This window comes from Bufo bufo, chromosome 4 (assembly GCF_905171765.1).
Source record: "Bufo bufo chromosome 4, aBufBuf1.1, whole genome shotgun sequence".
NCBI lineage: Eukaryota > Metazoa > Chordata > Amphibia > Anura > Bufonidae > Bufo > Bufo bufo.
Window position 1 is genome coordinate 291,590,819 of NC_053392.1, and position 16,205 is coordinate 291,607,023.

General features: G+C 42.3%; 1 protein-coding gene across 2 annotated transcripts in view; it reads right to left on the reverse strand.

The window, feature by feature from the left end:
* Positions 1-12,619: 12,619 nt before the first annotated feature.
* The window catches only part of LOC120998137 (pleckstrin homology domain interacting protein), a 186,244-nt gene continuing 182,658 nt past the window's right edge, over positions 12,620-16,205 (reverse strand). For both annotated transcript variants that reach the window (XM_040428675.1, XM_040428677.1), the window contains exon 40: positions 12,620-15,005. In XM_040428675.1, the coding sequence (XP_040284609.1) occupies positions 14,233-15,005 (773 nt within the window). In that variant the 3' untranslated portion in view covers positions 12,620-14,232. The remainder of the gene's footprint in view (positions 15,006-16,205) is intronic.

The following is a 16,205-nucleotide window of genomic DNA, read 5'->3' on the forward strand; positions in this document are numbered from 1 at the left end:
CTCCCAGTATAGGCTCCTGTATATTCATATTTTCGGCTCAACTGGGTGGAGCCTGCTGGCGTCTCCTTCTCCCAGGCTGTAGCGCTGGCCAATCGCAGCGCTCAGCTCATAGCCTGAGAGTTGTTTTTTTTCTCTTAGGCTATGAGCTGAGCGCTGTGATTGGCCAGCACTCCAGCCTGGGAGGAGACGCCGGCAGGCTCCACCCAGTTGAGCCGAAAATATGAAGATACCGGAGCAGCGTCCAGGGATAATAAGTCTGTATGCTTAGTTTAGATTTTTTTATTCTAGTAAGAGGTCCTCTTTAACCACCTCAGCTCCCCTAGCTTAAACCCCCTTAACCACCTCCGGACCGCCTAACGCAGGATCGCGTTCCGGAGGTGGCAGCCCTGCGCAGAGTCACGCATATATGCGTCATCTCGCGATGGGCGAGATTTCCTGTGAACGCGCGCACACAGGCGCGCGCGCTCACAGGAACGGAAGGTAAGAGAGTTGATCTCCAGCCTGCCAGCGGCGATCGTTCGCTGGCAGGCTGGAGATGTGTTTTTTTTAACCCCTAACAGGTATATTAGACGCTGTTTTGATAACAGCGTCTAATATACCTGCTACCTGGTCCTCTGGTGGTCCCCTTTGTTTGGATCGACCACCAGAGGACACAGGTAGCTCAGTAAAGTCCCACCAAGCACCACTACACTACACTACACCCCCCCCCGTCACTTATTAACCCCTTATTAGCCCCTGATCACCCCTGATCACCCCATATAGACTCCCTGATCACCCCCCTGTCATTGATCACCCCCCTGTCATTGATTACCCCCCTGTAAAGCTCCATTCAGACGTCCGCATGATTTTTACGGATCCACTGATAGATGGATCGGATCCGCAAAACGCATCCGGACGTCTGAATGAAGCCTTACAGGGGCGTGATCAATGACTGTGGTTATCACCCCATATAGACTCCCTGATCACCCCCCCTGTCATTGATTACACCCCTGTCATTGATCAACCCCCTGTAAAGCTCCATTCAGATGTCCGCATGATTTTTACGGATGCACTGATAGATGGATCCGATCCGCAAAACGCATCCGGACGTCTGAATGAAGCCTTACAGGGGCGTGATCAATGACTGTGGTGATCACCCCATATAGACTCCCTGATCACCCCCCTGTCATTGATTACACCCCTGTCATTGATCAACCCCCTGTAAAGCTCCATTCAGATGTCCGCATGATTTTTACGGATGCACTGATAGATGGATCCGATCCGCAAAACGCATCCGGACGTCTGAATCAAGCCTTACAGGGGCGTGATCAATGACTGTGGTGATCACCCCATATAGACTCCCTGATCACCCCCCTGTAAAGCTCCATTCAGATGTCCGCATGATTTTTACGGATGCACTGATAGATGGATCCGATCCGCAAAACGCATCCGGACGTCTGAATGAAGCCTTACAGGGGCGTGATCAATGACTGTGGTGATCACCCCATATAGACTCCCTGATCACCCCCCTGTCATTGATCACCCCCCTGTAAAGCTCCATTCAGATGTCCGCATGATTTTTACGGATGCACTGATAGATGGATCCGATCCGCAAAACGCATCCGGACGTCTGAATGAAGCCTTACAGGGGCATGATCAATGACTGTGGTGATCACCCCATATAGACTCCCTGATCACCCCCCTGTCATTGATCACCCCCCTGTAAAGCTCCATTCAGATGTCCGCATGATTTTTACGGATCCACTGATAGATGGATCGGATCCGCAAAACGCATCCGGACGTCTGAATGAAGCCTTACAGGGGAGTGATCAATGACTGTGGTGATCACCCCATATAGACTCCCTGATCACCCCCCTGTCATTGATTACCCCCCTGTAAAGCTCCATTCAGATGTCCGCATGATTTTTACGGATGCACTGATAGATGGATCGGATCCGCAAAACGCATCCGGACGTCTGAATGAAGCCTTACAGGGGCGTGATCAATGACTGTGGTGATCACCCCATATAGACTCCCTGATCACCCCCCTGTCATTGATCAACCCCCCTGTCATTGATCACCCCCCCTGTCATTGATCACCCCCCCTGTCATTGATCACCCCCCTGTCATTGATCACCCCCCTGTCATTGATCACCCCTCTGTAAGGCTCCATTCAGATATTTTTTTGGCCCAAGTTAGCAGAATTTTTTTTTTTTTTCTTACAAAGTCTCATATTCCACTAACTTGTGTCAAAAAATAAAATCTCACATGAACTCACCATACCCCTCACGGAATCCAAATGCGTAAAATTTTTTAGACATTTATATTCCAGACTTCTTCTCACGCTTTAGGGCCCCTAGAATGCCAGGGCAGTATAAATACCCCACATGTGACCCCATTTCGGAAAGAAGACACCCCCAGGTATTCCGTGAGGGGCATATTGAGTCCATGAAAGATTGAAATTTTTGTCCCAAGTTAGCGGAACGGGAGACTTTGTGAGAAAAAAATTAAAAATATCAATTTCCGCTAACTTGTGCCAAAAAAAAAAAATTTCTATGAACTCGCCATGCCCCTCATTGAATACCTTGGGGTGTCTTCTTTCCAAAATGGGGTCACATGTGGGGTATTTATACTGCCCTGGCATTCTAGGGGCCCCAAAGCGTGAGAAGAAGTCTGGTATCCAAATGTCTAAAAATGCCCTCCTAAAAGGAATTTGGGCACCTTTGCGCATCTAGGCTGCAAAAAAGTGTCACACATCTGGTATCGCCGTACTCAGGAGAAGTTGGGGAATGTGTTTTGGGGTGTCATTTTACATATACCCATGCTGGGTGAGAGAAATATCTTGGTCAAATGCCAACTTTGTATAAAAAAATGGGAAAAGTTGTCTTTTGCCAAGATATTTCTCTCACCCAGCATGGGTATATGTAAAATGACACCCCAAAACACATTCCCCAACTTCTCCTGAATACGGCGATACCACATGTGTGACACTTTTTTGCAGCCTAGGTGGGCAAAGGGGCCCATATTCCAAAGAGCACCTTTAGGATTTCACAGGTCATTTACCTACTTACCACACATTAGGGCCCCTGGAAAATGCCAGGGCAGTATAACTACCCCACAAGTGACCCCATTTTGGAAAGAAGACACCCCAAGGTATTCCGTGAGGGGCATGGCGAGTTCCTAGAATTTTTTATTTTTTGTCACAAGTTAGTGGAAAATGATGATTTTTTTTTTTTTTTTTTTTCATACAAAGTCTCATATTCCACTAACTTGTGACAAAAAATAAAAAGTTCCATGAACTCACTATGCCCATCAGCGAATACCTTGGGGTCTCTTCTTTCCAAAATGGGGTCACTTGTGGGGTAGTTATACTGCCCTGGCATTCTAGGGGCCCAAATGTGTGGTAAGGAGTTTGAAATCAAATTCTGTAAAAAATGACCTGTGAAATCCGAAAGGTGCTCTTTTGAATATGGGCCCCTTTGCCCACCTAGGCTGCAAAAAAGTGTCACACATCTGGTATCTCCGTAATCGGGAGAAGTTGGGGAATGTGTTTTGGGGTGTCATTTTACATATACCCATGCTGGGTGAGAGAAATATCTTGGCAAAAGACAACTTTTCCCATTTTTTTATACAAAGTTGGCATTTGACCAAGATATTTATCTCACCCAGCATGGGTATATGTAAAAAGACACCCCAAAACACATTCCTCAACTTCTCCTGAATACAGAGATACCAGATGTGTGACACTTTTTTGCAGCCTAGGTGGGCAAAGGGGCCCACATTCCAAAGAGCACCTTTCGGATTTCACAGGTCATTTACCTACTTACCACACATTTGGGCCCCTAGAATGCCAGGGCAGTATAACTACCCCACAAGTGACCCCATTTTGGAAAGAAGAGACCCCAAGGTATTCGCTGATGGGCATAGTGAGTTCATGGAAGTTTTTATTTTTTGTCACAAGTTTGTGGAATATGAGACTTTGTATGAAAAAAAAAAATAAAAAAAAAAATCATCATTTTCCACTAACTTGTGACAAAAAATAAAAAATTCTAGGAACTCGCCATGCCCCTCACGGAATACCTTGGGGTGTCTTCTTTCCAAAATGGGGTCACTTGTGGGGTAGTTATACTGCCCTGGTATTCTAGGGGCCCAAATGTGTGGTAAGGAGTTTGAAATCAAATTCAGGAAAAAATGAGGAGTGAAATCCGAAAGGTGCTCTTTGGAATATGGGCCCCTTTGCCCACCTAGGCTGCAAAAAAGTGTCACACATCTGGTATCCCCGTACTCAGGAGAAGTTGAGGAATGTGTTTTGGGGTGTCTTTTTACATATACCCATGCTGGGTGAGATAAATATCTTGGTCAAATGACAACTTTGTATAAAAAAATGGGAAAAGTTGTCTTTTGCCAAGATATTTCTCTCACCCAGCATGGGTATATATAAAATGACACCCCAAAACACATTCCCCACCTTCTCCTGAGTACGGAGATACCAGATGTGTGACACTTTTTTGCAGCCTAGGTGGGCAAAGGGGCCCATATTCCAAAGAGCACCTTTCGGATTTCACTGGTCATTTTTTACAGAATTTGATTTCAAACTCCTTACCACACATTTGGGCCCCTAGAATGCCAGGGCAGTATAACTTCCCCACAAGTGACCCCATTTTGGAAAGAAGAGACCCCAAGGTATTCGCTGATGGGCATAGTGAGTTCATAGAACTTTTTATTTTTTGTCACAAGTTAGTGGAATATGAGACTTTGTAAGAAAAAAAAAAAAAAAAAAAAAAATCATAATTTTCCGCTAACTTGTGACAAAAAATAAAAAGTTCTATGAACTCACTATGCCCATCAGTGAATACCTTAGTGTGTGTACTTTCAGAAATGGGGTCATTTGTGGGGTGTTTGTACTGTCTGGGCATTATAGAACCTCAGGAAACATGACAGGTGCTCAGAAAGTCAGAGCTGCTTCAAAAAGCGGAAATTCACATTTTTGTACCATAGTTTGTAAACGCTATAACTTTTACCCAAACCATTTTTTTTTTACCCAAACATTTTTTTTTTATCAAAGACATGTAGAACTATAAATTTAGAGCAAAATTTCTATATGGATGTCGTTTTTTTTTGCAAAATTTTACAACTGAAAGTGAAAAATGTCATTTTTTTGCAAAAAAATCGTTAAATTTCGATTAATAACAAAAAAAGTAAAAATGTCAGCAGCAATGAAATACCACCAAATGAAAGCTCTATTAGTGAGAAGAAAAGGAGGTAAAATTCATTTGGGTGGTAAGTTGCATGACCGAGCAATAAATGGTGAAAGTAGTGTAGGTCAGAAGTGTAAAAAGTGGCCTGGTCTTTCAGGGTGTTTAAGCACTGGGGGCTGAGGTGGTTAATGACCAGACCATTTTTTACAATTCTGCACTACACTACTTTCACGGTTTATTGCGCGGTCATACAACTTACCACCCAAATGAATTTTACCTCCTTTTCTTCTCACTAATAGAGCTTTCATTTGGTGGTATTTCATTGCTGCTGACATTTTTACTTTTTTTGTTATTAATCGAAATTTTTACAAAAAAGACATTTTTCACTTTCAGTTGTAAAATTTTTCAAATAAAACTACATTTCTATATACATTTTTCTCTAAATTTATTGTTCTACATGTCTTTGATAAAAAAAAATGCAATAAGTGTATATTTATTGGTTTGCGCAAAAGTTATAGCGTTTACAAACTATGGTACAAAAATGTGAATTTCCGCATTTTGAAGCAGCTCTGACTTTCTGAGCACCTGTCATGTTTCCTGAGGTTCTACAATGCCCAGACAGTAGAAACACCCCACAAATGACCCCATTTTGGAAAGTAGACACCCTAAGGTATTTGCTGATGGGCATAGTGAGTTCATGGAAGTTTTTATTTTGTCACAAGTTAGCGGAAAATTTTTTTTTTTCCTTACAAAGTCTCATATTCCACTAACTTGTGACAAAAAAATTTAATTTTACATGAACTCACCATACCCCTCATGGAATACCTTGGGGTGTCTTCTTTCCAAAATGGGGTCACTTGTGGGGTATTTATACTGCTCTTGCATTTTAGGGGCACTAAAGCGTGAGAAGTCTGGAATCCAAATGCGTAAAAAATGCCCTGTGAAATCGTAAAGATACTCTTTGGAATTTAGGCCCCTTTGCGCACCTAGACTGCAAAAAAGTGTCACACATGTGGTATCGCCGTACTCAGAAGTAGTAGGGCAATGTGTTTTGGGGTGTATTTTTACATATACCCATGCTGGGTGAGAGAAATATCTCTGTAAAAAAGACAACTTTTCCCATTTTTTTTTTATACAAAGTTGTCATTTTAGAGAGATATTTCTATCACCCAGCATGGGTATATGTAAAAAGACACCCCAAAACACATTGCCCAACTTCTCCCGAGTACGGCGATGCCACATGTGACACTTTTTTGCAGCCTAGGTGCGCGAAGGGGCCCAAATTCCAATGAGTATCTTTTAGGAGGGCATTTTTAGACATTTGGATTCCAGACTTCTTCTCACGCTTTAGGGCCCCTAAAATGCCAGGGCAGTAGAAATACCCCACATGTGACCCCATTTTGGAAAGAAGACACCCCAAGGTATTCCGTGAGGGGCATGGCGAGTTCATAGAAGATTTTTTTTTTGGCACAAGTTAGCGGAAATTTTTTATTTCTTTTTTTTCTCACAAAGTCTCCCTTTCCGCTAACTTGGGACAAAAAGTTCAATCTTTCATGGACTCAATATGCCCCTCAGCGAATACCTTGGGGTGTCTTCTTTCCAAAATGGGGTCAATTGTGGGGTGTTTGTACTGCCCTGGCATTTGAGGGTCTCCGCAATCATTACATGTATGGCCAGCATTAGGAGTTTCTGCTATTCTCCTTATATTGAGCATACGGGTAATGAGATTATTTTTTCCGTTCAGCCTCTGGGCTGAAAGAAAAAATGAACGGCACAGATTTCTTCATTCGCATCAATCAATGTGGATGAAAAAATCTCTGCCAAAAAAAAAAAAGAGGGGAAAGGCGTCTGCCAGGACATAGGAGCTCCGCCCAACATCCAAACCCACTCAGCCCGTATGCCCTGGCAAACCCGATTTCTCCATTCACATCAATCGATGTGGATGAATAAATCATTGCCGGGATTATTATTTTTTTTATATACAAAGTGTTTGCCAAAGCATATGAACACCGCCCCTCAGCTCATAAGCCTCGGCAAACGTATCTTTTTTACTGCAGAGGAGAAATCTCGTCTTGCAGCGCCGCATACACAGACTTTTGTGTAATCTGACAGCAGCGCAATGCTTCTGTCAGAATGCACATCAGTGCTGCAGCTGGTTCGGTTAGTCCACCTAGAAGGTAAAAAAAAAAAAGGCTGCAACGCAATCAATTTATTAACATTAACTTTATATAACATTTCATTAACTTTTATAAACTTTATTGAACTTTTGGAACATTAACTTTTTTGCTTACCTGTGATTTTTTTTTTATTTTTTTTTACCTTTATAGAACAAACCTCTCCTTCCCCATGGGACAATGTGCAAAGCGCAAATCACCCAGAGATGTGACGAAGTACATTATGCACTTTGTCCCAGGTGAAAGGAGAGGTTTGCAGCAGCTGTGAGTGAAAGGGCCCTAAGACCCCTGTGTGCCTGTCCTGTGTCACGCAATCCCTATGCTAATAGTGTACCTGTGTGTGGTACTTCCGGAAACACTCCCCTAAGCATAAGGCAGGGCAGTCAGGACAGAAATAGCGGGTGTCACGCCTTATTCCACTCCTGCTACAGACACAACATCTTTTTCGGGGTGGCGCTTGGGTTGAGGTACCAGCAACGACATTGGGGAAATATCGCTTGTGTAGACGGCTCACTACACTGGTGGATGGGGCCACGGAACCTCCTGGATACAGGAGGTTCTCGATGATCTCTTCCTGAAATTTGAGGAAGGATCCTGTTCTCCCAGCCTTACTGTAGAGAACAAAACTATTGTACATAGCCAATTGAATTAAATATACAGACACCTTCTTATAGCAGCGTCTGGTGCGGCGGGACACTAAATAAGGAGCCAACATTGGGTCATTGAAGTCCACCCCTCCCATGAGCAAATTATAGTCGTGGACCGAGAGGGGCTTTTCAATGACACTGGTTGCTCGTTCTATTTGTATTGTCGTGTCTGCGTGAATGGAGGAGAGCATGTAAACGTCACGCTTGTCTCTCCATTTCACCGCGAGCAGTTCTTCGTTACACAAGGCAGCCCTCTCCCCCCCTTGCAAGATGGGTGGTAACGAGCCATTGGGGGAAGCCCTGGCGACTAGGTCACGCGGTGCCACAGCAGCCAATCTGTTCTAAAAACAAATGCCTGAAGAGGGGCACACTTGTGTAGAAATTGTCCACATAAAGATGGTACCCCTTGCCAAATAAGGGTGACACCAAGTCCCAGACTGTCTTCCCAGGTAGTCAGGGTAACCGACCGACTCCAGGGTCTGATCTTTACCCTCAGACTCGAAATTTGTGCGTATAGCCTGTGGCCCTTTCACAGAGCTTATGCAATTTGACCCCATACCGGGCACGCTTGCTTGGGATGTATTGTTTGAAGCCAAGGCGCCCGGTAAAATGTATAAGGGACTCGTCTATGCAGATGTTTTGCTCAGGGGTATACAAATCTTCAAATTTGGTGTTAAGGTGCTCTATGAGGGGCCGAATTTTGTGGAGCCGGTCAAAAGCTGGGTGGCCTCTGGGACGAGAGGTGCTGTTGTCACTAAAGTGCAGGAAACGCAGGATGGTCTCAAATCGCGTCCTGGACATGGCAGCAGAGAACATGGGCATGTGATGAATTGGGTTCGTGGACCAATATGACCGCAATTCATGCTTTTTTGTCAGGCCCATGTTGAGAAGGCCCAGAAAAGTTTTAAAATTCGGAAACTTAGACGGGTTTCCACCGGAAAGACTGGGCACAAACGCTTCCCGGGTTGGCGGCTATAAATTGAGTGGCATACCGATTTGTTTCTGCCACGACTAAGTCCAAGAGCTCCGCAGTCAAGAACAGCTCAAAAACCCCCCAGTGCCGATCAGATCTCCACCCAAAACATGCTAAAAAAAAAAAAAAACGTTTTGGGTGGAGGGTGAGCTAAGGTGATACTATTATAGATCTGACTGATCAGTTCTGATCACTTACAGATACTATAAAAGTACCAATGCTGATTAGCGATACGCTAATCAGCGAATCAGTGACTGCGGTGCAGTGGGCTGGGCGCTAACTGACGCTAACTACCTACCAAAGGGGCCTAAACTAACCTAAAACCTAACAGTCAATACTGGTGAAAAAAAAAGTCACAGTTTACACTGATCACATTTTTCCCTTTCACTAGTGATTGGCGGGTGATCAAGGGGTTAAATGTCTTGTGTACTTTCAGTGATGTGTGCTCTCTGCTGGAACCAACAGAGAGCACAGAAGCCATTTAACACATTATATTTATAAATATAATGTGTTATATGGCTTCTGATTTGATTTTTTGAAAATCACCAGCCTGCCAGCGATGATCATTGGCTGGCAGGCTGGTGACGAACTCATCCTTTAACTTTTGCCGGCCCGCACTGCGCATGCGCGCGCCGGCTATGCGCGTAATCTCGCGTCTCGCGAGATGACGCATCGGCTCGTCCAGGAGGAATGAATCGACCGCCTCCGGAACGCAATCCTGCGTTAGGCGGGCTGGAGGCGGTTAAAGGACATCTGGCAGCAGATTTGTACCTATGACACTGGCTGACCTGTTACGTGCGCTTGGCAGCTGAAGGCATCTGTGTTGGTCATTATTATGTGCCTGTATTGCTGAGAAAAAGTGAAGGGTTTAACACATGCAAATGAGCCTCTAGGAGCAACGGGGGCATTGCACTTTGATTGACAGGGGCAGGCAATATAAATTTCATTATGCCTGGTTCTGTCAAAGTGGAGAAGGTGAGATGGTTGCAGAGAGAGATGAGCCTCTAGGTGTAATGGCAACGCCCCCGTTGCTCCTAGGGACTCATTTGCATATATTAAAACCATTTTCTCAACAATTCAGGCACATATGAACATGGGCCCAAAATAGATGCCTTCAGAAAAATAACATTTCGTTATAGCTTAGTGGTTGAGATTCTATGTATGCTCAATAAACAGGCTCAGGGTTACAATAACTTGTCTATGAAAAATAAAAATAGAAGAGGCTATACAACAGCAAACGACAGACATTCTTTTTCACTCTGACCTGTTATGGTCCCTTATGCAACTAACCTTTTCTTATAGACCTTTACCAGGCTCTCTCCCACCCTTCAGGAGGCCCTCATTCAGCTAACATGGTCTTAAAGAGACACAGGCATGTCTGGTCTCCCCCTTTCTAGAGTGTGAATAGGTGAAAGTAAACCCTCAGTCTTCAGATAGGAGGGAGTCCAAGAAGTGGACAAGTCACCTATTAAAGGGGTATTCCCATCTCAGACAATGGGGGCAAATCGCCTCTGGGACCCGCAACTATATAGTGAACGAATCCCTTGAAAGTTGTGGATGGTGCACTGCACACTGCACATGCACAGCCACCCTCCATTCATTTCTATAGGGCCACTGAAAATAGCGGAGCATAGTGCACTACCATTCACTTCTATGCGGAGAGCATTGGCCACTGCCACCACCTTCCCCGCTCTGTTCACGGTGTGGGTCCCAGTGGTGCGATATGCCCCCATTGTCTGAGATGGGAACGAACCTTTAAACGTTTATGTCATATACTTTGATTGCCATAAAAGTCTAAGTTGGCAAAAACCCATTAAGTTCTAGAGCAGCTCTTGGGAGTAGTTCAGTGCGACAATTTAGCTCATGTCAGAAAACGTGCACTGATGGCCTAACACATTTTATTTAGTTCTTGAAGCGTTCGCATTAGGTCTCCTGCTCTGTCCTTAAAACGGACACCTGCAATTTGCGGACCGCACATCACAGACACTATAATAGAAGATGCCTTTTCTGGTCCGCAATTGCGGACAAGAATAGGACATGTTCTATTTTTTTCAGGAACAAAATTGCGGATTCGCATCTGTTCCAGCCCCATTGAAAGTGAATGGGTCCGCAAATTGCAGAATGAATGTGGACCCAAATTACGGACGTGTGAATGGACCCTAAAAGGGGTTGGCCACTACATAAAGTACTTTCTACTATATAGTGGGAAGTAGGGTTAAAAAAAAGTTTCCTAATATACTTTATTTAAAAAAAAATCTGAATGGTAATGGGTTTATAATGAGCCCCGCCCCCTCAGCGTGCAGCCAGTTCGTCCATGGCTGCACGCAACATGGAGCTTTAATGAAAGCTCGTCCATGGCTTTATTTTAACTGCACATGCGCTGCTTTTCCTAATAAGAGCAACGCATGCCCAGTCTGTACCTGGAGCGCTCCCTGCTTCGAATGTCTTTACAACCGGCTTATTCCTGTCAGAGTGGGAAGAAAAGTAAGAACTCGTCGGGATCAGACGCGCTCTTACTTTGCTTCCCGCTCTGAACTCTGACAGGAATAAGCCGGTTGTAGAGACCGAGTCGAAGCCGGGAGCGCGCCAGTGGCAGACTGGGCATGCGCTGCTCTTATTAGGAAAGCTTTCTCTAATAGCTCCTCCATGTTGCGTGCAGCCATGGACGAACTGGCTGCATGCTGAGGGGGCGGGGCTCACTATAAACCCATTACCATTCAGATTTTTTTTAATAAAGTATATTAGGAAACTTTTTTTTACCCTACTTCCCACTATATAGTGGCCGACCCCTTTAAGTTTTTGACTGGTGAGCTTTGACCGCTGGGATCCCTACCAAGGATGAGAAGGTGGGTCCTGTATCCCCTTGGTAGGAACAGTCAGCCATCTCTCAGTTAATCCCATAGTGTTGAAGCAGCAGCTCACATGCTCAACAAGTCAATTTATACGGGACACAGGACCTTTCTTTTGTTTTATCAATAGGGATCCTAGCTGTCAGGGCCCCATTAGACACTTATCCTGTGTATAGATGTTAACAACCCCTTTAAGGAACCCGGACACACCTGGAACTAGCACAAGCTGCCTACTGATGTAGCACTTTTCTTTTCTTCTTCCTTCCCATATGGATGCTGGGTCTCTTACTTGGGCGGTAGGTATTTTGATTCCACAATGTGCGATTCGTTACTTGCGCCTTTCTTAGACTGTTCCTTAGAATGGTCCTATTGGGTTCCTCGGTATTTAATTTTGCAAATATTCTCTGCACTACCTTATCCTGTACCAGTGAACTGCAATTCCTGGGCTCTGTGAGACTTTGTCGGGGCCACGTTATGAATAAATATGGTGGTGACCATCATGCAGGTGTAAATGAATCCGGCCTTCAAAAAGATGAAAATGCAGCACCCACCAATTAAAATACACTCTTTATTGATACGTCAATAATCCATAAAATACACCGGAATGAGGAGGCAATACTGAAGCGACAGCCTGTAGAAGCACAGTCATTGTGACGCGGCCGTCGCCTCAGTATTGCCTCCTCATTCCGGTCAATAAAGAGGATATTTTAATTGGGGAGTGCTGTATTTTCATCTTATTGAAGGTTGCTTACGTGGAATAGAATATTTGCATAGATTTACAGAAAATAAAAAGGACAGAAAAGTTGTAAAACATTTACTAAACAGTCTGTCTCTTTCATACAGAACAAACTATCATTTCCAATAAACAGTTTAAAGCTGCAATGTAATCATACAATGAGTGTTCCTTATTTGACAACAGCATACAGTTTAATACATTTAGTTAAAATATAGAAGTCCTTTTAATATACATTGTTTAGAGGGGGGGGGAATACAAGGCACACAAAATTAAATTAGATTTTGCTGAAACCCTATGAACTTGTCAGTGTGGTATGAACGCAGGGAAAAGCATTACCAAAAATAAAACAGTGTGCCTTGACTTTATAAAATCAAACTACCCAGTCTTTAGAATCAAACTACAAAGTGACCTTTTAAAATTAGTTTTTAATCCTACTTGTGTCTAAAAAAAATCATGTAAAAGTCTGATACTTGGATTAGAAATGTGTCACGTGTAAAATGCTGTATTACACGTACCTGTATACACATATGTACACGTTTTATTATGTACACATTTTTGCAGGTGAGAAAAACATTCAAACAAATATGGCCATTTACCGACAAAGCAGTCCAATCTGAACCCCTAAAATGCTCACGATACTGATCCTCACAATAGGTTGCCAAGCTAGAGCAAAAAGTCTCCCCTATTCGTCTGTTAAAGGTTTGATCTTCCTTCCTTTCTCCTGCCCATACAGGAATAGCCAGTACAATAAAACTGCAATTTGGGTTTCATGTTAAACAAAAAATAGTAAGCAACATGAGGATACCAATAAACCAGTACTTCTAAAAGTCACATTAGCTGGACATTACCAGCGGGTGGAAAACACCAAAATATATAAAATATATATATATCTACACACATTTATATAGACTGTCCCCAATTAACTTTCAAGATATTACATCCTCTGACACCTTGCCCTGCATCTTATTAACAAAAGTACCAAAACAGAAGTGAGCACAGTTTACACCATCTTCAATGGATTATACAAGTTATTTTGTACGTCTGTTATATACAGAGATTGTGCGCATTTCTGACAATCAGAAGTTGTAGGCTTTAACTGCATTCAGTCTCAGTCTTTGGCACACTAATCTGATTTACTGATTGGTACTAGATAGAGGTCTGAAAAATTAGACACAAATGAAATATCTTCCAATGTGGATATATAAAGTATATCAATATATACGGGTATAAGTATATAGATATATGTTTTTACTGCCCATGTACAGGATAATGCACAAAAGAAGGCCTGAAGGTACAATGGAGAATGTTTACCCATGTGTAAGGTAACACTTATTTTGTATTCATTATATTTTGCCTAGAATAATATTCTCTCATACATCCAATATGTATTGGCAGGCTCTTTTTTTTTTCTTTCATTTGTGCAGAATCCAAAAATGCATTTACAAGTTGGTATATATATATATATATTTATGATGGGATTTGTTCTGCCTGATCTGAGGCTCGGAACTACATATACTGAAATGCTTACAGTTTATCCAGAGGCAATAAATAGAAAAAAATTTAAAATAAGAAAAGAAACACCTATGAAAATGTCCCCTTCCCTTGGAAGAGTTTTCAGTTTTTTTTATAGCAGCAAAAAAGCCAATATACTTCAGTAAAGCTGCACTAAAGTACATTTACCAGCCTATTAAATTTGCCTTTGCTTTCTCTGTTAATTTTCGTACCCTTCCTCTGCTTGAGGTTCCAAAAGTCAAAGAAGTGTCTTCAAACAGCAGTTGTCTTTGCTCTTCCTCAGAGTCTTCTTCATTGTAAAAGGCTGTTCTTCTTCCCTGATTCCTAGTTCTCATCTGGAGTTCAGAATGATTCAGTCCTTCTGAAGTGTCTGGCGTTTCATCCGTGGGCTCTTCAGGCTTTTTACATTTACTTCTTGTTTGTATTTTAGTTGTCTCTTGTTTTGGGGCTTGCTCTGGCTTGGTCTGTGTTGGTGCAGGAGGAAGAAGAGGAGGAGGAGGAGGAGGAGGAGGAGGAGGAGGAGAAGGAAGAGAAGGAAGAGGAACAGTTGCCTCCAATAGCTCAGGTTTTACTTTTGGCTTTCGACCTCTCTTTTTTTTTGGTACCTCATTTTCACTCTTAACAGTTACTGCCACATCATGAGAGTTGTAAGTGGAAGAAGTAGGTTGCTTTTTAATAGTTTTATCTGGTGATACAACAGGCCTATTCGGGTTTACGGGTACAACTTGTGACTGATCATCATTCCTGGGGTATTTTGGTTTTCGGCCCCTTTTTTTGGGTACTACTTGAACTGCATTGTTGGAGTCACTGTTACTGGTTGCGTTATTTACAACTACCTTTGGTTTACGACCAGGACGCCCTTTCACTGCTGGCTTGTTCGGAAGGCTGCTGTGTCCATTAACCTGAACTCCCGATTGTGGCAAAATATCTTTCTTTTCTGTGGTAAGAAAAATAACATTGAAATTACATGATGGAACCAATTTACAGAAAAACCAACACACACACACACACATATATACACAGTGCCTTGCAAAAGTATTCACCCTCTTGACTTTTTTCGTATTTTGTTACATTACAGCCCTAGGTTCAATGTTTTGTTAATCTGAATTAAGTTGGTGAAGTGAAATGAGAAAAATATATATAAATAAAACTATTGTTCAGAAATAGAAAACTGAAAATTGGCATGTGCGTATTGTTGTGCATTTTCATACGTATACAATATTATCTAATGACATTATGATCAAAATGAATGCTCATCTCATTGTCTTTAAGAATAAGATCAGCCTGAACCAAAGTTATATTATATGGCTGAGGAAGCCAAGATGAGTTCATGGCAAGTTCAGTTTATATAAAAAATAATAATAATAATGAACATAAATGGACATTGTATTAAAAGTTATTGCTAAAGATATGAGACCATCTGTAAGAAGTAAGTCAACTCCCTAAGACATATCTGTCTGGAGGGAACAAGGTTACTTGATAAGGAACTCATATTCCTTCAGGCACACCTGCTGTATGAGGTTCAATTTATATATTCATAATTATATTATATATATATCTCTGCATGGTATATTTAGTTTACAACATATGTTAATCAATAATTCATATAATGTGTTATCTATGTGTAACAATGTATCGATTTATATATATGTTATACTATGTATTTACCATTTAGAAGGTATTGTAGAAGGTACAGAAACAAGTAAGTTTATGTTAATTGGATTTCAAAACAATAGTTATTCATGGAGGTAGATAAATTAAATGTACAAGTTCCGATGCCAAGCATCAAAGCCGCTCAACCTATATTTCAAAAAGATAGGAGAAGACAGTCAACTCCAACAAGTTCAGGATATAGGTAATTAAAAGTGTCAGGAAAAGACCTTCCTCAATGATTTATGGTAAGAAAGGTCAACTAGGTCCTGAGAACACATTATTAGATATTTAATTTTAATGCTTAAAAGTTATGTTCATCTACAATACCGCAGTGCCATCTGGAGGCAGATGGACAACATTATATTATTTCATTATTTATTCTATACCATATTAGGAGTTGAGATAACGTCATGATGTTATTAGCATGTGAATACACCCACCCTACCTGATTGGGAATCCCTAATCTAAAGGGGATGATTCTTAG